Source organism: Rhodnius prolixus, unplaced genomic scaffold (genome assembly GCF_049639745.1).
Source record: "Rhodnius prolixus isolate KJV_2025 unplaced genomic scaffold, Rpr scaffold_11, whole genome shotgun sequence".
Taxonomy (NCBI): Eukaryota; Metazoa; Arthropoda; class Insecta; order Hemiptera; family Reduviidae; genus Rhodnius; species Rhodnius prolixus.
In genome coordinates, this window is record NW_027411625.1 from 10182469 (window position 1) to 10204443 (window position 21975).

General features: G+C 34.6%; 2 protein-coding genes across 5 annotated transcripts in view; one reads left to right on the forward strand and one right to left on the reverse strand.

Moving 5' to 3' along the window:
* Positions 1-2128: 2128 nt before the first annotated feature.
* On the forward strand, positions 2129-15527 carry Xpc (DNA repair protein complementing XP-C cells homolog). The gene is made up of 13 exons (XM_074138182.1): positions 2129-2744; positions 3456-3669; positions 4016-4434; positions 4933-5136; positions 6394-6483; positions 6958-7047; positions 7269-7355; positions 8511-8726; positions 9641-9879; positions 11276-11501; positions 12858-13026; positions 14148-14302; positions 15270-15527. The coding sequence occupies exons 1-13, from the start codon at positions 2502-2504 to the stop codon at positions 15441-15443; spliced, it is 2526 nt and encodes an 841-aa protein (XP_073994283.1). The 5' UTR covers positions 2129-2501; the 3' UTR covers positions 15444-15527.
* A 3323-nt stretch (positions 15528-18850) lies between these two features.
* LOC141459286 (uncharacterized) overlaps positions 18851-21975 on the reverse strand; it is a 31937-nt gene continuing 28812 nt past the window's right edge. For 3 of the 4 annotated variants that reach the window (XM_074138178.1, XM_074138179.1, XM_074138181.1), the window contains one exon: positions 18851-21355. In XM_074138178.1, the coding sequence (XP_073994279.1) occupies positions 21166-21355 (190 nt within the window). In that variant the 3' untranslated portion in view covers positions 18851-21165. The remainder of the gene's footprint in view (positions 21356-21975) is intronic. The other variant, XM_074138180.1, reaches the window with a different exon arrangement.

A 21975-nucleotide genomic window follows, 5' to 3' on the forward strand; every position in this document is an offset into this window, starting at 1 on the left:
ATCGATGCTAAAAAAATTACTTATCGATACAGTCAGTTCAGGTATCGATGTAAATATAATTTACAGTAGTAAAATATTACAATTGTGCAACTCTACTAAAACTATCACCGTTTTATGCGAAAATAAAGAAGGAAATCCCCTCGTTTTAGCATGTCATCCGGCGTTGGTTTCATAAATTTCATACTGATGGTGCCATTTCATATTTTAGAATGTCAGGTTCAGTACGGTCTCAGACCTCAAAGTCTTTGAGGAGACTTTACAGGAACAGACAAGTCAAACAGAAGCACACTTACTGGCAGAAGTGGTAGTGTCTAAATTCATCGTTGCCCGCTATCTTCACAATTTGAAAATTTATTAAAAAGATCTAGATAGTGCGCATTATCTACACTTTGAGCTGAATTCACACAGTTATTTAGCAACAATTATTAACAGTTCTCTGTCAAACTTACTTCGTTCGCTGAATACACTTGAGATTATTAGAGATTAAAATAGCGGCACAGGACCTATGCCCCACGGCATCGTAGCCAAAAGAGGCTCCTTTGGATCTAGTAGACGAAACCTCCCCTACTAAAAAGGTTGAGGACTTTCTCTACTAGTTCTTTTAGCGCTACTATTTCCTTTGGTCTCAAAAATCTAAAGGTTTCATTGCGCAATCACTTGATTTCACTTGACTTCACTCACTTTTACTCGACTTTTCATGTTCTCTCCAGATCCAATGTCTGAGAACCACACGAACTGCACCCTTGGTGATCCCCAGGCAGGAGGGGCACTGATAAAGATCCCCGTAATCAACAGGCAGGCCAGTCTCTGCACCCTAATTAGCACCGGTGCTAATTTCGAGCTGTCTTGTTTAACGGCAGTAGACAATGTGTTGGTATTCCACCACAAAAGTCTCTTACTTTAAAAATAACATCTCGAAAAATTCTGTTGTAATAATAGTTAGTCGCCAATAGGCAGTTGAAAGATTTTCTTCTACTTGCGCTCGTATACTTGTCAAACCTTAAACCTTTTAACCCATTTCTGTATTCATTTATGTTTCGGCTGGATTAGATAAATTGTTGGAACCTTTCTCTCCAGGAATCTGGTCAAGACAACTCAGGATCTAGGTTTAAGAAGGCGGGGTAAAATACAGTAGACTCCTTTGAAACTGAATTAAGCGTGCGTTTAAATTCAAACAGGTATTTATCCTAATAGCGCTGGTTATTGCTCACGAAGATAGTGAGCATGGGCTTGTTGGTCAAATTTACAAAATTTGCTTGTGTTGAAACGTAGAGTATATTAGCAGCGGAATTTAAATGTTTTATATAGTTCCTGTAGGATTTGTTTAAATATCGCGTACCGCGATACGACAAAAGCATCTGTGAAACTTCTAAGCGATACATCGATTTCCGGACTTGATCCGCGACCACTGTATAACTTAAATTAGTTATTCTTGTAAATGTGGACTTGACGCTTCAAAAACTAAATTAAAACAAGTATACTGCTACTGACTTACCATTAATGTATTATTCAGGCAAACACGATATCAACCTTATGTAAAAATTCTGCTCCTGTCACAGTAAGTACAGTGTATAGAAGAGCTACATGTATAATATTATAAGTACTGCAACCTTAAAAGTGCTTTTGTAACATGCCGCAGCCAACACAATGTTCTGATCTATCACTTATGAAGGTTTACTTGTAATGTGCACAGTCAGTACTATGTACAGATGTACACTACATAATATTCAGACGATTTGCAATCCAATGTATGCCTGTTTAAAATGCCGCTGTGAATACAAATGTATAAATCTACTACATACAATATGAAATTAGTTTGGCTTGAAATTTTTTTGGAAAATTGATTGTAGGAGGGAATTTTGGTTTCTCTTCAAAGTGCAATGTTGTTTATTTTATTCCTTATATAATATTACTGTGTTGCTGGAATTCCGAGTTCCTAGAAAATCTGAAGAAAATTTGTCATTTATAACTGTTTGTGTAAGAATATCAAGCTTTATAGCGTTGAAAGACATGCAAGTGTTTCCACACTAGATTTTTTATTTTTAGGGAAAGGGGAAAAAAGAAAAGGTTTTAAATTTGTATTGTAAAACGATTATTAACCAATCGATGTATAACACAGTATTTGACAAGATACTCTAAGCCTCCCTTCATTTGGTGGGAAAGTGCATACAGTTTTAAGCAAGTATACATGCAAGAAATTAGTAATAGTTTAAATTTAATTAAAATAAGTTTATGACCTTCCTTATTTTGGTTAATTTTCCATTAATTATATTTTATTTTGATAAAAAAACATATTTAATAATTGTTATAAACTTTTCCTATGTAAGTGATCGATTTGTTGCTGACTAGTGTTTTTTACTTTGGGCTATGTTTGACTGAGAGTTTTAATTGTTTCGTTCGAACATCTTTATATATTTTTAGAGTAAACAATGAATTCCCGTCCTCTTGTCTATGCTACTGTTTATTGTGAAATATCTTCTCTTTTTTTTTAAATAAAAAATATGAATACTGATAACCCTAAGAAGAAAGTAGAGTGTGGCCGTAGTCGTTGTGTTAAGTTTCAGAAAAAAAGTATTTTTGATATTGATTATATGAATCAAAGTTTTCCTGAAGTATTATTATCTGAGGAATCAGATTCAGAAGGTAGCTCTACTCCAGATGATGGTGATACAACTGTAAATCAGGAGTTTGAAGATAAACAGCTCACCAATGAAGACTCAAAAAATAATGCAAAACAGTCTGAGGTAATGTGTAATTATTTTTTCTTTTTATAAAAACCTGATTACTGCGAAATAAATGTATCCAGCAATTTAGGGAGCCATGGATAGGGGTTGTAAAATGATTAACAAGAATATTGATATTTTAGGTGCTATTATGATTCCATTTTGGGGTTTTTCTTTGGAAAGTGCAATCTTAAGAGCCATAAGTCATGCAAGGCCTCTTACAGTTAGTAAAGAAGTTAGAAACTTGCTGTTTGTTTACATTTTGTCCATTTGAAGTGAGTATTATGGTAGAATGTGACCCCCCAGTCATACTGATTACAAGTTCTAGATCGACTTGGAGTAGATAGTGTTTAAATTACCTTTTTCACGGGTTGGAATCGCAATAAATGTGTAGTCTTTTAGACTAAACTCTATGCTTAAGGAACATACGTGTCTTCTGGATCCGATCGATGTGGTAATTGCAGGTTTTGCACTGATCGGGAAAACACCGTTTTTGTCCCTGCTATTGCGAGGGCTTGGCAAGTGCGTATTTCGTAATGCGTATAGTCATATTAATATCGAGCTTGCACTCCTGAACAGAGTGAGCTGTGTGAACTGTAACGCAGGTTAGCTGGAGGCTTTACAAGGCATCCTTCTTGTTTGAAGAAATTATAGGTCGTTTGGCTCACTGCTCGCTTTTTCTTTAAATTGCATATCTTTAAAACAATTAATTGTTTTTTTTATTTTCCTCAGAACGACCAAAATGATGCCGAAGAGAAGGAGACTTCCGGACAAGAAGATGAGAGTAATAAACCTGCTCTCTTTGATTTTTCTGAGATTCTTAAGTCTCAGCAAGAAGTTGCACGTCTTTCCGCAAAATTCAGCAGTGAAAGACCTAAAAACTCTAGGCCCAGAAGAACTAAGAATAGGGGCTGTAAAATGATTAACAAGGATATTGATAGTTTAGGTACTATTAATATGATTTTATTTTGGGGTTTTTCTTAGGAAAGTGCAGTCTTAAGAGCCATAACTCAGTGCAAGGCCTCCTACAGTTAATAAACAAGTCTGTGTACTCTTACCTTACATTCGCATTTAATTTAACATTATGTTAGAAGAGCTAATCTAAACAATATTGAGGGGAACTGTAAATTTTATTTTAAAGTAACGTTGATATTTACAATGTACAATCTAAGATTTGCACTGACTTAAATGATGGTAGAACCTAGCCCTAAGCTTCGTTGTTCTTATAGAGCACTTAGTTCTTATTACTGCAAAATGCTTTCAGTTATTTTATTATTATTTTTTTTTTACAGATATTAACCATTTGCTGAGTATCGGCGAGAAATGCTCAAAATTAAGTTTGTCCGTGGAGGAAAAATCATTAAGCGATGATGAGGAACCAAACAATGATAAAGATAATTGTGTTTTGAAACCTATAGAAATTACAATTCAAAATCCGGACCTTTGCAGCCATCCGAAAAAAAATGCTAAAGATCCTATAACGACTGAGTTGAACCGTCTCATCAATTTGAAGAAGAAACGTCATCAGCTTGTCTTGCACAAAGCAAGTCTTGTATGTCTTATCGCCAACGGCTTGTTTATTAACAAAGTGATCAGTTCGGATGAGCTGATGGCTTTAGCTATGTCAGTAATCCCTTCAAAGAAATACTATCCTCCAGAAAAAGTAACCAAAGGATATGTGAGCGAATTATTAAAGTGGTTCTGCAGTAAGGTAATTATTTATATAGTTTTTTCGATCATATTTTCACGACTCGTGAATATATTGAACTCAATATCCAAAGAAAGGAAAGATCTACAATAGCTTAAACTTAGTGTTCCAGTTTGGAGCAGTTATGCTTCTGACACTAAAGGTTTTTGCTGAAATCCCTCAATAAGAATAGCAACATCAATAGGATTTTATTTAAACTTAGTTGTACAATTCGTTCTACGAATGCCATTTTATTTTTGTTTCCTTAGAACATTTATTTTTGGCGTAGTTCTCTTAGGGGAATGCCATCAAGCTTGCCTCTAAAGTGCTTACTTCCAAACAAATTCTGGCCACCTGCATAGATTTTAATAATAAAAGAATGGTTGTAATTCTGAATGTATTGAAAATAGGTTTACAGGAATTATGTCTGTGCTGTATAAAATCAAATTTTTGCCTTCAATTTGCTTTAAATACTTGAGGCTATTTACACAACCAGTGTCAATCTCTTTTGATTGATTTCAGATGAAAATTGTGGATAGACCAGTAGAAGACAAATATAATATGTTGGAAGATATAATTCAAACCTTTGCCACATGCTCGCCTCGATCACCAAACATACTAGTGTTCATGTTTGTTTCTGTAGCCAGGTTTTTGGGACTAAAATGTCGTCTGGTAATCAATTTGTGTCCAGTGAGTCTCAAACCACCACTTCAAATTGTACCGCAGGTGAATTAGAGAAATATCAAATTAGATGTAAGAAATCAAGATAATTAAATGAAATTAAATAAAGTAATTGCACATATCTGATATGTCTCTGTTATATCTTGTACTGTCAATTTTCAATTTTATTAAAACTCTTCTGTAGAATAAGGATATTGTATAAAAGTTAATCGTCAAAAACTGCACGAAAAAGCGCGATGTTGAAAAACACCTAACTTTGAGAAGTTTTCCTCTTTTACTATGCTTAATTTGTAAGTATAATGTTTTGCAACAACGCAAATTAAGCAAGTTTCGAGAAAGACATTGCCATAAATTAGCAAAGGCGGAGTTTTCAGAAACAGGACAGTGAGCTGTAAGAAGCTCCTAGGAAGAGAAAATCTAAGGGCCAGCAGCTGGATTCGAACCCGGAATCTCAGCGTGGGAATCCTATACGTTAACCGCCAATAAACCTATAAACTGTTATTGTTATCTTTTTTTAAAAGATTGTAATGCCTAATCCGTTAACCAATTTTATTGAATGAGGTGTTTTCGATTAAAAATTTCATGTAGATTTACTGATTGGGAGGTTTCGTCGTATATAATATACTTAAAGAAAGGAGTTTGCTTCACTGCCTCCCATAAAACTGTTTTTATTATCTGTGAGTCTCAGTCCAATTTTGCGAAAATTTGGCTGTCAGAAAGGGTTAGAGTTCCTCTACGTAACATTAAAACGCTATCCTGCACTTACATCTAATGAGGGAAAATATTGCATTTGTTTCAGTTATTGATACAATAAGAAGTTTGTCATATTTTTGTGTTTTAGATGCCACTGGGTACGACAATACTTTTTTTTGACAAAAATCTGCCATCATTTCACCGTACCATTTCGCTAATTTGATATTTCAAGTTTTTAAGACGTTGTCAAATTGGCTCTTGTGATTTTATTTAATGTTTTTACTGATTGTAGACTTGTAGATCTATAACTTCATTTGAAATATTTTTCTAGCTAGATTAGGGGTTGGTTGCACTTCCACCCTAAGTACCATCTAGTGCAATGTGTGATCCTATCACTATATTTCCCGTGAGAATTATTTTAGACTTTAATGTGCTACTTTGGTGAGTTTCACAATCGATAGCCAAACTTGGTGTTCGAAGATAGCTTTATTGCAGTAAACATATATTAAAACTAAGAAACATATACAAGGTTCAAAGTATGCAGAAAATTGTATAAGAGTGACTGAACGGTCGTTGTGAGTGTTTCACACAGGATTTTTCCATTTTCAGGAAAGGAAGTCCGTTAAATGCACAGATTCTGACGCAAATACAGAATCGGATCAACCGTCAGCAAAGAAGTCTTGCGGTAGCATTAAAAAGGTAATAAAGAAAGTTTGAACTTAATTATGAGAACCTAGTAAATGAGTGAATGGTTGTATACCTGATTATTTTTATTTTAGAAAATGAACCCACATAAATTCATAGATTCTGATAGAATTACAGAATTGGTTCTAGCAAAATTTTGATTTTTTTTCTTCACTTACCTGTGATTAAGCTAATCTCTTTTAATTTTGTTATAGTATCACTTATTTGGAAAAATATAATTTTAGTTTGAATTTTTTCTCCGTAAATATTTATTTTAGGGGTTTCCCGTGAGAATTATTTTAGACTTTAAAGTGCTACTTTGGTGAGTTTCACAATTGATAGCCAAACTTGGTGTTCGAAGATCGCTTTATTGCAGTAAACATATATTAAAACTAAGAAACATATTAAAGGTTCAAAGTATGGAGAAAATTGTATAAGAGTGATTGACGGTCGTCGTGAGTGTTTCACACAGGATTTTTCCATTTTCAGGAAAGGAAGTCAGTTAAATACACAGATTCTGACGCAAATACAGAATCGGATCAACCGTCAGCAAAGAAGTCTTGCGGTAGCATTAAAAAGGTGATAAAGAAAGTTGGAACTTAATTATGAGAACCTAGTAAATGAGTGAATGGATGTATACCTAATTATTTTTATTTTAGAAAATGAACTCATATAAATTCATAGATTCTGATAGAATTATAGAATTGGTTCCAGGAAAGAAGTGTATTGATAACACAAAGGTCAACTTATTGTGAATAGATAATTGATAAGTTTATTGGCATTTAAACTTTTTTTTTCAGAAAAAGAGCGCTATAACTAAACCAAGCACCTCTGTTGCTCAAAAACCCAATACAAGGTCTAATAAGGCAGCAACTCCGTCGAAAGTGGTATTATTCTTATTTTATTATTTGTTTATACTCACTTAATTAGGAATTTTACATTGTTCAGACGGTAATTTTCAGCACAGCATATTAAATGCCCTTCGACAGGTCAGCTAGCTTTTCCAAGTTCATATTACGAACAAAGAGGGTTGGAAGCGTGGAGTGTCTTGTCAGGCGATTCCATATCCTGCAGTACGGCACTAAGGGCCTATTCAAGGTTCGACAGTTCTTCGAGAGATAGTTGCTATATCTAGATGTACTGAAGAGATCGATAATTAAATAAACCAGTTCGATAATTAATTCCGAGAAGTAATCTTTTACAGCCAGGCAGCCCTGCGGGCTCTCAGATATATGAAGATAAAGTACGAGTGTAGGACTATTTGGTAATCTTGACGACAGTTAGTATAAAAAAAAAAAACCTCAATCTTGACTGTTGGTGAAGAAACAGAGGCATTGAGGCGGTCGTCGTTTGACCGGAAAGGGTTCTATGGAGAACTTCAAGGAATGCGAATCCTTTTCCGACATTGCTGAATGCCTGATAATGGATACCCTAGTCCAGAACCACGCGAAAAAGTTAATTTTCAGCTACGCGGTTAAATTTGCTGTGGTATTCCGACAAGGACAAATGATCGTTTTCTCGGAAGGCTATTTTAAGTAAACTTGCATCGCAGGCAACGGCACTGTTTGAATAGTGTCAGTAAGAAAGGCTTACAGCAGAGAGATGCTCTTACAAGTAGGTGATTTGGTTCACGGTGGCGTAGGTACTTTTTCTGGCCAACCCCCCTTTCATCAGCTAACCATAAACTCTTCAAATCCCAAATTTTGAACTAAATAGGTTGACTGGAAAGTTAACTTACTGAACTTTTTTTTTTTCAGTTGGTTCGCCGTACGATATTCGTTTAAGTGTGTGTATGTGCAGAGTGAAAATACGTGAGGAACTTTATTTAAAAAGTTTTGATAGTAAAAGTGATTTTGTTGGGATTTTGGGGGATAGATTAGATTTGCTCATAAACACCGCTTTATTCTAGTGTATGTATACAATACTGAAAATTATTAAGTCTTCAGTTTTGAAGAAATTAGTGTAAGCTAGAACTTGGACATTGAAGTAAAATAAAGTCGTACGAGTGTCTAAGCAGTAATTTTTGTTTTCTCATGTTTAAGGACAGCAAAAATGTGTCGACAGCTAGAGGTAAAAGAAAGGTACTGTCGGACGATGAAGAGGAGGTGTTTGAGGACATGAAGTTGTCCAAACAAACGCTGATGAGGAAAGCCAAAAGCACCACTGATTTTTGGGTGGAGGTTTATGTGGAAGCTGAGAAGAAATGGATTCCCTATGACGTCATACATAATAAAGCGGATTGCGTGAAAGTAATTTATGTGAGTTCTTAATCCTTAATAAGGACTGTTATTATTATAGTATTATCTTTTATTTTTATACTATACATATATGTATAGATTGTAATATCTCTTATTTTGATACTAAATGTACACTGAAATTACTAGGAATTCGAAACTATTCAGAAACAGTTTGTTTACTCGTATATTAGATTTACCTGGCTATCATATTCTATTACTTGAATCCATCTGTAAGCCAACGACTTCATGGTAGCTACGGAGAGCTGTAAGTGAAATGGAAATGAATAGAGAACACTGCTTCCCGGGCGTTAGTTATAAAAAATTGACAAATACATATTTCAAATAAAAGTTATGGATTTATATGTAAGCCATTAATACACCAACTTAAGAGAGTGCGGTTGTAGCCGTTTTCGAGAAAATCAAAAATGAAGAAAAGTAAAAAAAAAATGATTCAGTAAAAACAGTTTCGATTTATCGTTTTTTAAAGTCCTTATTAGCAGGTGCCAGGAAGCACCTAAACGAAATGTCATTGTAAACTATTAGCGATTTTTTGTTCTTTATTTACACTGGTCAGAGTTGCAGACCAAGAGACGCGTATAGACTATTTTCTATAAACCTTTTTCTCGTTCAGGGGTTCTCAAACATGTATGTTATTTTTGGTGAAAAAACAAAAGCTAAATCGCAATTTTTTACGAGGAGTTAGATAAAAAAAAAAATGCAGAATTTCATGGATTGAACTTCATTCGACTTCTACTGGTTTTTAACTACTTTATCGAATTTGTGAAATGCATTACGAATTTATTGCTAAGCTTAAGTAGATAAGTAAGAAGGTTTTGAGAGAATCTATAAAGATAAAAAAAAAAAATTCTTCATTGAGAAGATTCTTGTAATAATAATCATTTACATTTAATATATTTTTTCTTTAATTGCTTTAGCAAAACTGCCACACTCCAGTATCCTACATACTAGCTTGGAACAATGATGGCACCGTGAAAGATGTAACCCAAAGATATGTACCACAATGGCACATCTGTTTAAAGACACGGGTCGATTCTGAGTGGTGGCAGCGAACTTTGAAACCATGGCGCCCACCAAAATGTCAAATCGACTTGGAAGAAGATCAGGAACTCGAGCGAATAGTGAACGAAACCCCACTGCCAAAAACTATTGGCGAGTAAGTTTATTTTGTACTACATATTTTAAAATTTTTTATTTCTTTGATGTGAATATTCATATAACTTTATATTACTGAAAAAATTACAATTATAAAGAGAGAATTTTCTTCTAATATTGAATTTTAACTGAAAATTCACCTAAATGATAAAACATTATACTAAACGGTGAGAGCTGCCATGTCTTGTAATACAGTATCTAATGATTATTGGATAAATAGGCGACCTAGATAATGCATAATAATGCGTTATAGGGAACTTTAGAAGGAAGCTTGAATAATACGAGGTGTGGCTATTAAATAACGAGACCGATGCTGCTACAGAAGAACTACGCATGCGCCAAATCCTAACGACCGACAGCTGTGCAGCGTAAAGTCTTCTCTTTCGATTGCAGCGTCTCACGTACTTGTAGAGAAATCTGTCTGACCGGAACCGTCGTTTGTGTAAAAGGTGTTAGTTTCGTTTTGCCGAAAACATGATACTACACATGTAGTAGAGCAACGAATTGTCGTGAAATGTCACATGAAACTTGGTAAAACCGCTACTGAAACTTATCTTTTATTAAAAGAAGTTTATGACGATGAATGTTAATCACGTGGCGAGTTTTTGAGTGGTTCAAGCGTTTCCAAGATGGCCGAGAAGACGTCGAAGATGATGACCGCCCAGGTCGCCCTTCCACGTCCAAAACGGATGAAATTATCGATTATAATTGATCAACATTACAACCGTGAGGTGCTTGCTCAACTCCGTGAAAGAGTATGGAAAACACGACCCGATTTGTGGAAGAACAAGTCATGGGTTCTCCATCAAGACAACGCGCCGGCTTACACTGCATTATCTGTCAAGACGTTTCTAGCCAAGTACAACATCCCAGTTTTAGGCCATCCGCCTTATTCGCCTGACCTGGCTCTATGTGACTTTTATCTGTTCCCCAAAATCAAATCTGCATTAAAAGGAACACGATTTCAGTCAGTTGAAGCTGTGAAAGAAAAAGGGGCACGCGTCATGCAGGAGCTCACAGAAAAAGACTTCCAGCACTGTTTCGATCAATGGTAAATCCGCTTGGAGCGTTGTAGGGATAGGGGAGGGGTGTATATTGAAGATGATTATAACTAAATATGTATAAATTTAAAATAAAATGTTTATTAGCAATAGTCTCGTTATTTAATAGCCACACCTCGTATTTCTTTAAAAGTATTAGAAAATAGGTTTGTACATTGAGCTAACTTGAGCCTTTGGAGGAAGCTAAATTTTAAATTTTCTTAAATGTTATACCGCTGTAGGTGTATATAGTGTATTAACCGATTTCTTTAGAGACACTTAATGGATTAATCTATCACACTCTGTAACAAATATGACTCTTAAAGTTGATTGCTTTAAAAAAAATAATAATTTCAGATACAAGGATCACCCACATTATGCATTAAAACGTCATCTACTAAAATTTGAAGCTATTTATCCGCCAACAGCGGTTCCGTTGGGTCAGGTACATGGCGAAGACGTGTACGCCAGAGTATGTGTGGTCGATCTGCACACCAAAGAAGCGTGGCTTAAGGAAGGCAAGTCACTGCGAGCCGGACAAGAGCCTTACAAAATAGTAAAAGCTAGACCGAAAAGAGAAAAGGTGAATGATGGTTACATGACTTGTGTGTAGTGTATATGAGGGAGAGAGAGCAGAATATCACCTTATTGTTAGATTGGTCGAAGTTCAAGTTTAGGTGCACGAAATATTTGTTGAAAACAGCCCCAGGTTTTTTTTTTTTACGTTAGCTGTAATGTAGAGTATAAGCAAAAGAACGTCTTATTTTCAGCAATTAATTGATTGCGTATTTTTCTCTGAACGAAATGACATCAAACAACAACAGCAGCTGCATCTGTTAAAATTTCTATTGTACTAGTTACTAATCTACATTCCTTTACCAAATGCTACCTTGGTCACGTGCACGCGGTAATCAAACTCATTCCAGACTCTGCGTGCTATGTCTGCAATAAAGCTCTCATTGGATGCTAGATGTAGCTAATGGTAAACACTGGCATTTAACAAATCTGCAAAGAAATAAATCGTATGGTAATCTGAATATCAGTAAAATTTGGTATTCCTATGGCTTCAGCTTATTGGCTGAAGAATGTCATCGAAAATGTTATTTACAGATGCGATTTTTCTCGCAATTAGCACTTACAATTTTCTTTTAACTTCGTCTATTGCGAATGCTTAAAAGGCTTTCACATTTAATTAAAAACTTTTTCAAGGAATTTTCTTTCAACTTTAGTGATAGGTTCTTTAGGGTTGCTAGGAAAGTCCACTTATAGTTTCTTTTTATTTGCTTTAGAGCAGTTGTAAATGTCTGATTTGGATTCTTCAATAAGCATTGAAGGGTAAATCAGCATTTCATCAGTACATGACCTTCCGACTCGAAAACGAGCCTGCTCTTCACTAATGTGACCTAACTCATACTCAAGTCTACTTTTAAGTATTCGGCCATAAAACCTACTTACACTATTGGTTACCGTAATTCCTCTATAATTTGTCGAAACTTTTCTAGACCCTTTCTGGAATATTGGGGTTATGCACCCTTTCCTCCATCCTCCAGACCCTTCCTTTCCTTTTATGTAGTGGGACATACATTCCACTAGCAGCATTTTCAATTCAGACGGACTTGCTTTTACTAATGCTTTTAAAGTCGCTTCGTTTTTGCAATTTAGCCATATGATATAATCGTTTCTTTTGATGGATAGTCGCTTCTACTGCTTCTCTGAATATCGATTAAAATCCATTTTCAAATTTCTTGATATTGGTCACCAATGAGTTTCTTTTTGTTTTGGGGAAACCTATCAATGGCTGCTGGCATATAATGTAATCACATTCTACGCCTTGCTTAGCTGCGAGAGAACTAACTGTACCCCATATTTTTTGATTGAATCTTAACTGAGAGAAAAGACCTTAAGTGTTTTATGACCAGATTTTTTCTCTCTTCTTTAGGGCACTGGTAAACTTATAAAGGATATTCCGTTAAATCTGTATGGGAAATGGCAAGTGGAGGACTACATCCCTCCCACAGCTGTAGATGGGAAAGTGCCTCGCAATGATTTCGGAAATGTGGAAGTCTACAAACCTTGTATGGTACCTAAAGGAACGGTTCACCTTCAGTGTAAGTTTATCTTTAGTATTCGTTGTTAAATCATTAATACAAATGGTTATAATAATAATAAAAAATTGAATAATAAAACTCAAGGAGTGGTTAACATGTGCGAATCCGTACGATCCATACAGCCTTAATAACTTTCTGATGGAAGTTTCGAGACATGCATTGTAATCTTATTTTTTCTCATAAACATCTGAGTTTATTGGCGCCCGAACCTTTTTTTAGTACACTGTCCATCACCGGACAGTGAGCTGTAAGAAGCTCCTGAAAGAGAAAATCTGAGGGTCAGCAGTTGGATTCGAACCCGGGAACTCCGCGTGAGAATCCATTACGCTAACCTCTGCATGGTAAATTAAAAATAAAGTAATGTTACACCTACTTTTTCAAGAGAGGCTTATCGTCTAACCTGCCAGGTGTCATGGCCGGGGGCGGAAGCTCACACTTGTTCTCTCTAACAAATAAAAGTATTGAAAATATAGGTTAGTTCCACAGTGCTAGATAATGAGAGTATCATTGACTTTGTCTTTCCTAGCACGCATGTTTATTGTATTTCTGACCGGTTCAGCAAATGTAGAAGTCAGCGAGTGTAGTAGTGTGGGTGGAAACATAAGTAAAGTTGAATTCTTTACTTATAAATCCACTCTTTATAAACATTACACTAACCCTTGCCTCTCAAGAATGCACAGTCGCTTGGTGGGCGCCTTTTCGGAGGCTACTCTAGGTATCCAAGTGCTAGCTCAATTTATGACATTTATTTGTCTTTTCTTGCAAAGGGGATGACATAGAGGACTCTGACCCATACTGGAGGAATCCTGTCACTGCCCTTTATTTGTATTAATGATTTTCGCAGTCCATACTCTTAATTATTTAGACAATTCGAAAATAATTACCGAAGAGCAAAAAGGTTGCACATTTGATTCGAAAGATATATTTTGTTTTTATAAAAGTTACCATAATCTTAGCAGAGTTAAAGAAAACAATTTTAATACATTTTCGCAGATTTCTACATTACTTTTACAGATTTAAATAATTCAATAAATTATGCAGGTACAAAGGTTTAGTGCGAAATTACACCTTTGCTCTACGATTTTTGACATTGCGTGCAATAAAAGACATATTTTTTCAAGTGCCTGGATTGATGAGGATTGCCCGAAAGTTAGATATTGACTGTGCACCAGCAGTAGTCGGATGGGAGTTCCGAGGCCACGGAAGTCATCCAGTTTTGGACGGCGTGATCGTTTGCGGAGAGTATAAACAAAAACTTTTGGACGCTTGGAACAAAGTAAGATTCACATTTATTTTTTATTTTTTCAATTTCCTCAAAAAAAAAAAAAAAAAAAAATGGTTCCTGTAATAATAGTTTCCTATCCAAACAATATACATAATGTTCTGTTAGGTTATGGGAAAGGGGGGGGTTAATCACAGAGTTAGGTTCACAAAATAAAAGATATATTTCCTATCGTTACAAATAACAGAAATAATACAAATAATAACAGAAAGTAACTATCTTTGTCTTATGATTCTCAAAGGAAAATATTACCAAAATAAGTAACTGTTTAAAATAAACATAAAACAACTTCCTCTTCGCTAAGTATACTATATACCCACATACGCACGAGCACACTCACTCACATGCGTACTCACACATACACACGGTACATATACACACACTTACACTCAATACAATTATATACAATCTTCTTTATACTAAATAATATTAACGTAATTATGAGTTTTAGCCGGTCACACTCTTCTATTGTTAGTTGTAGCTGAGCCGCCCCGTCTTCCACCAAGTAGGCCGTCGATGCCCCGTGAAGGGGAGGGGAAGGGAACACCAATACCGCCACACAAAGCTAGCTCACCTGCGGTACCTCCTTTCACCTGAATAGGGATGGCGATAGTCCAGTAAAGGGCCCTTTAGAAGTCAATTTAGCTAAGCGAGACGGTCTACACTCGCACCTGTCTCTCACACAGCGCTGACTCACTCACTGCCACTCTCTTAGCTAGCTCCACTGCTTGTTGGGGCCTTCCCACTCCACAGGGGCCCCCACCACTCGCTGCTACTGTAGTGTATTTCACTACAATAACTTTATCTAATTATTTTACGGCACGTATATAAAACATCGTGGGTAGAAGATCTTGGGATAAATATATTCCTCAGTCCTAAATATTTAAAAAGAAAATGGCAATCAGTAAAAGTTAATTTGCAATTTTATAGTTGTATCTAACTAAGATATGATGATTTACAGGAAGTGGACAATGCAGCTGAAAGGAACCGAGAAGCCAGTAAGCTACGAGCACTGAACAACTGGCGTAAATTGGTTAGAGCATTGCTGTTGAGGGATAAGCTCAGTGGAAAGTATCACTTCAAGTTCAGCGCAGTTAGTGGTTCGTCGTTAAAAGCGAACAGAAAAAAAAAATAATCATAAGCTTTAATTTCTAATCATTTCTGTATTTTAAGTTGTTTTCAAAATAAAATTTTCTATAATTGTAAATAAAAAACTGCATGTTAAAAAAAGTCTTGTTATTATTTAATAATTTTTCATTATTCACGACTTTTTTTCGTAATATAGTTTTAATTAACTGCTTAAGAGTTAAAACTTAAGCAATCATAATTAGAACAATCACTTAAATATTAAATTTTCCATAAGAAGAGAAATTTTTTATTATAAGTGATCATTTGAGAGCTTAAAATTGTGACGGAAAAGTAATAATTTTTTAAAATTTGAAGTAACATTATCTCCCATTATTTGTGGTTCTTTTTATCCTACAATAAGCGGTCAAATGTCTATGAATATTCTTCAATTAATGTGCTATAAATCCACGTGCTCTTGTTCTTCTACTGCAAGGGTTAGCTCGAGTAACAAAAAACCTTCATATCCCGAAAATATATATGAACGAGAAGTCAATAAAGAAAGAAGTGGAAATGAGTAAAAATAAAGAGTGTAAGGGAAGAGGATTAACTACATGTACATTGAATTTTTTATGCTCTGGTTTACTTTCCGTTATTTTGAATATATAATAAAATCTTATGCAAAGTTTCATTTGAGAAAATTGAAATAAAGTATTAATAAAATAGTGCTAGTTCAGCACATTTACTAAGAATAGTTTTTACCTCTGACAGATGATTTCCGTCGCTGTAGATCAATTACTTATGTCGACTTATAAATAACTCTACTTTTTTTTAAAGAATCAATGGGCTTCTTTTCTAATTCTACAGTACAATTCTTCTACGATAATTTTAGTGTTTAAAAATATGTTAAAGCATAACATTTATTTTCAAATGGGAAAATATTAATATACAAAATGCAAATAGTAGTCCTTTCTCTATTTTAACCTTCAAATTGGTGGAAAGAAAATACAGAGGTTCTAAGGTTTATTGGGGTGTTATAGTATGAAGAAGGAATCGGAAACTATATTCTCTGATACTTCCCTAACCACCATTTTTCAATTGTGTTTAAAATTTTTATTACTGTTGTCAGACAATTCACTTTGCCGCAGCAAGTCCAGTTGAATAGGTTTGGTTAACGCCAGCTCAAAGTAGGTACACCGTCGAGACACCTAAAAGGCACATCTGAATTCTTCTCTTATAAAAATCGAAAATTTGGCCCGCTTCCGCTTACTCAGATGAATTAGCAAAATGGCATTTTTAAATGACATAGAGAGTCCCTAATTCCTTCTCCTTGCAAAAGTTTATCAGATACAGACCAAGATTGACTGAGTTATTAAATTATAATAATTTTAGGACGTTAATAACCTCAAATGTTGACGCGCTTTAAATCATTAAAATAATAACAATTTTAGGAGTCTCATAAATTTGGGGCTGTCTTCTTCCATGGGATTTTAAGCGTCGAGGCCAAAATAAAAAAAAGAACAGCAGAAATAATATCTGAAAATGCCGTTTTTCCATTTTTGGCAATGTTTTTTCTGAAATCTAATTGATTTGTCTCGTTGCGAAAAATTACATTTATTAACAAGGGCTCTTCATTTTACAGAAATTAGGAATTTTATCTTTTATCATAGAAAAACAGTTAAAAAATGGTTGGAGTTAAGTATTTTTTCAACAGTACGCTTTATGTGCAGTTTTTTTTAACGAAATCTTACACAATTACCTAACTTCACAGTTTTAATACACGACTGAAGTATGTATACTCCCTTCCAAATTGTTTTTTTCTTATTTGAAACAGATTCCTGACTATACATTGCTCGATGTGTTTCGGCACTTACTTCTTGTAAACCCTGTAATCAAGCTCAATTTTCAGACAGGGCAATCTGTTTGCTATTTTCTGACTAATAATCCATTACAATCCAACTTGCAAGATCACGCACTGCAAGATCATCAAATTAACAGCAAACAAGGTTCACCTTTGGTTTAAGTAGGAATGGCTCATCGCTAAGGAAGAAATAAAAGATAAATGTTTTCATTTTATAAACTGCAAGTCTCAGGGACTAACTACACTTCTGTTTTTAATTTATTTTGTTCACTTTTTTTTCAAATCTCTATAGAAACTAATTTACATATTTACAAAATTTACATTCAGTACAACTTGTCAATAACTCAACTGTTACTGACACATTTTAAAATTAAAAAGTTATATTCATATAGTTGAGCAATTTAAGTGATATATATTTTTTGTTGCCTAAAATTATAGTTTAATTCATTTAATTTAATGGAAGGTGTACTAAATCTTTCATTCTTCGTTACATTCTTTTCAAATAAATTACAATTTTATGTATTTTGGTAACTTAAGTTATTCAACCAGTTCAATTTTCAGGTAACAAAAACATATTTTGGTAGAGGAGGTATGCAACCAACTCGCCTGCTAAAAAGAATAACTCCTTAACACATTTCCCAAAATTTTTTCATAATTCATCATTAAATTTTACAAAAAAAATTCACTTGGTGTATTTTATGAATAATTTTTGCTTGGCGCTGCAATTTAACAACACGAACAACGTTTACACTGACATCCCAAACACTACACTATACACATAGGGACTGCAGAGGGTAGTTAATGTGTGCGATTATATGAGTTTGGCGAACTCTAGCACACAAACATTTAACACTTTACGACGTCTACATTTTTGCACAAACATGAGGGAGCTACAATAGATTTTTTAGGTCCCAGTAAATATGGCTTGTAGACACATCCCTTTATAATCTACAATGTCGAGCTACGAAAGTTTATTCGTTCTACAGGAGAGTGTATAGAAAAAAAAAAAATGGATGCCGCTTGAGCTGAGAAAGAGACAATAACTGGTTCTATTGTAGGGCTCTCATCCCTTTCTGGTAACTCATCGCCACATTACTACTCGTATTATTAACCTACGTAACAGGAATTATACTTCATTTACTCTTCAAAGATGTCCTTCCACTTAATGGATTTCTGCTGAACAACGCACTTTACAAAGAAGTGTTTAGTGCAGCAAGCACTGCAGTTATGGTTCGCCAAGCATTGCAATTAATTATAAAACCTAAGTTTAATTTACAATTTAAAGATCTATTACAAAAGTTTCAATTCAATTATTTTTATTTTGGAGGTTTTATTTATAATTTTAGTCTAATTAAACATCTTATTACTGTTTTTCATTCACTATCTTAACAGCCGTATTTAATTTTATATAACGAATAGTAGAAAAAAAAAAAAAATCACGTTCGGCTTTAACTCTTTTCACAAACTGGGCTAGTCGTCCCAGAGTACTTGTTGCCTTGTTCTAAATTGCATAGAGAGTGATCCTAGTAAAACATAATCTAGTCGCAACCTCGTCAATTTTCTAAGTAGGCCACCTTACATATTATCAGGTGGAGTTTTCCCCTTCCTCTCAACCAACACACTCTTCCTCTCTGGACTCCTCCCTTACCACCACATAATCACTGCTAATTTTAGCCAAGTTCCTTAATGTCTTTAATATTGATCATTTACATAATCAAGTATCTGCAATAGTAAATGATGCTCGCTCTTGAAGGCTGCTGAGGCTAGTCTTGTACTTGTTTCACTGTATATCAATGCTATTGTTTGGCCATTCGTCTTACTCGAAAAAATTCACCCCCCTAATCACTTTGTAAAAAACATTTCCATTCAAAATAATGATAATTTTAATAATGATCATAAATCCAATTTATTAATAGCTACCGTTCACTTTTAAATGCGGCACTCGATACTATCACCTTCCACCTTTTAGATCCAAAATTGAAGCAGAAATAAAATTTTAAAATCACAAAACCCAACAACCTTCTGCGAACACACATTGGAAACTCTGAGAGAAACTTAGAACTTCGATGGTAAATGTGAATGTAATCACTGCAACTGCACCTACTAAAACTTCTACAGTTCTTCAAATCTCTAAATTCAATAAAAGGTACACTTGAATCTCAGAAATGGCACAATAGAGAAATCTGAATTGTACAGATGCTGCCCCTCTTGTTATTTAAAAAGGGTGCGTCGCAAATGGCACAGCAGTTGTCTGTCTGCATGGTTAGCTTTCAGTATATCTTACTTAAAAATAAATAAAGTTTAACGTAAATCAAATATCTTTGCTCGATGATTGTAGCTTGGTAAAGACAAATAGAGTTTAGCTCAATGTTCCTTCAAACTTTCTGTGCCTGAAGGGGTTGACAAGACTGACACCAATTATTTTTTGAAAGAATGAAAGATTAGCTGAGCTAAGGAGGTTGGCAAACGGTAAAAGCCCTGCTTTTTAAGGGAACACCTCAAGAATGGATCAACATATTGTAAGAAATGTAGCTTGATGGCCTTGGGGAATGCAAGCATTACCTCCTAAGCGATTCCTAAAGTTTGACTACTCTAACCTTAGCTCTGGCGCTTTTCTATAAGATAGGACTGAGAGTAGTGCACAATAATTGGGCATTACTTCAAGCCAACTGTACATTAATCGAAAGGGAACTCTTGTCTTTAGATTTAGACGCTCAAAGATTTTTGAGTTAATTTTGTTTTGTAAGATAGAGAAGTAGTCAGTTGCAAAAATTGACTTAGTTTGTATTGCTTTTCTTTTGTTTTATCAATAGCAGCGAGGATTCGATCAATAAATCAATAATTTTTCGCTAATTTTTCAAAAAATTTAATACTTCTTCAGGAAGCTGTACGTTGTTACTTTGAAGAATTCCCCAAATTAAGTTACAAAAGATTCTAGTATGGGTATATCCTCCACCACCTAGTATTTACATAGGCTCTCCAGGGAGTCACAGTTAAGGATAACCCAATTCTTAGTGCTATATGGACTATTTTCACATCGCTTCCTAGGGGTTCTAAAGATTGGCTGCTCTACATAAACAAAACGAGACTCTCCAGGATAGTACTAAAAAAGAGAGAAAAGAGGGTCACTTCGTGTCAAATTGACGCCTTTTGCGCAAAGCGCTTCCCCTATACTCCACCAAAAATGGCATCCCAACTAAAAAAGTTGGCAGGGGAACATTTGTTCAGATTGCGACGATGGAGGCTGCGATTTGCTGGCGAAATACTAAAGGTTTTTTCTAGAGTGATCTGTTGATTGCTGCAGAGGAAGAGAGATAGCTAGCTATATTGTAGTCAGTCAGCCGCGGACGATGTAGATATGTCAGTGTGGGTGGACGCTCTTGCCACATCTAATTTATGCAGTAATGGCCGGTTTTGTGAGTTGACCCATATTCAGGTTGTGAAGCGCTATTTGGGGCCTGAAGTGATTTGGCGACTTTTGTATAACTATACCAGCCATCACGTCACATGGCTTTAAATTTTATTACTCCTGAAAAAACTGAATTCATAAGATGAGTAGCATCTGTAAGTTAAATATTTTTAACCAAACTTTTACCACATCTAAAAACGTTCATTTCACAATTGTTTGTGTCTCTTAAGAGTACTTAACAATTGTTATTTAAAAAATATTATTTACAGAGGTCCCAAAAGTCAAAAATAATTTCACTAGAAGACGTTAATGTGTGCTTACGGTATGCACGCACATATTTCTGAATTTTCTGATTTGAAAACAAATTTTAAAACTTACTGAACTTTTAGAGAGAGAGGCATTTTGTGGTTGAACGGAATGTTGGTTTTACATTCTAACAGTCGTAACATAGTTTTACATCAAGGAACGATTCTTGATGACAGTAAAAGAGTAGTACTTGATTTACTAGTTGAGTTGGATGGTTCAGAAGGCCATTGTATCAGCTAGAATGATTACTGTTAATAACCAGTATCCAGCATCAATTCTTAAGTAACTTATATACGAACTTGAAGATTCAGCAGGAATTACACCAGCTAACTTTGTGTTGGTACGAACAATTTGCGACCTCCATTTAAATGAAAATTCTGGCAACATTCTGGTCATTGCATTTAATCTAGAATAAAGACATATATAAATTATTAAATGGTGTAAAAACTCTTATTGCAATTTACATTGTTAAATTTTCTTTAAACACGGAAGATTTAGTTGTTTCTAATACCTACCCCCCTCTAGCAGTCCAGAAATGCAATTTTACAGCTTAGCTGGAAAACGATTTTTTACTCTGTTTTTTGAAACTTTTAAGACCGCATTTTTTACAATGAAACTATAATCTTCTCTGGCGCTTGGGTATATAAACTTGAAATGGAATAGTAAAAATTCGTAATTTGTAACAACCACAGTTTTGATTCAGGATAAGGATATTTGTCAGTTTTACCATCTCTTTAACAAAAAAAAAAAAAAAGAAAAGTAGTTTTAAAAGTAAGTAAAAGGGTCGACTAAACGTCAAATCAGCAATATCCAACATTTCATTCATACTTCATTAATATGATTTAACTAATTTTATTACATTAAATTTCCATTAATGTTGTTTAGTATTTATTAGATGTCACATATACTTCATTCATAATAATTTTTTTGTTAAAGTAATACAATTTGTATAACATCTTCTTTATTAGAAAACTGTAATAATATTTAATATTAATAGAGGACAATAAGTATTAATTACCTATCAAC

Excerpts from the sequence above, each read along its gene's own strand:
- Xpc (XM_074138182.1), top strand. The coding sequence starts at position 2,502 with ATGAATACTGATAACCCTAAGAAGAAAGTAGAGTGTGGCCGTAGTCGT. Across the intron at positions 7,356-8,510 it reads CAGCAACTCCGTCGAAAGTG|GACAGCAAAAATGTGTCGAC; the intron begins GTATTATTCTTA and ends CTCATGTTTAAG. Across the intron at positions 11,502-12,857 it reads CTAGACCGAAAAGAGAAAAG|GGCACTGGTAAACTTATAAA; the intron begins GTGAATGATGGT and ends TCTCTTCTTTAG.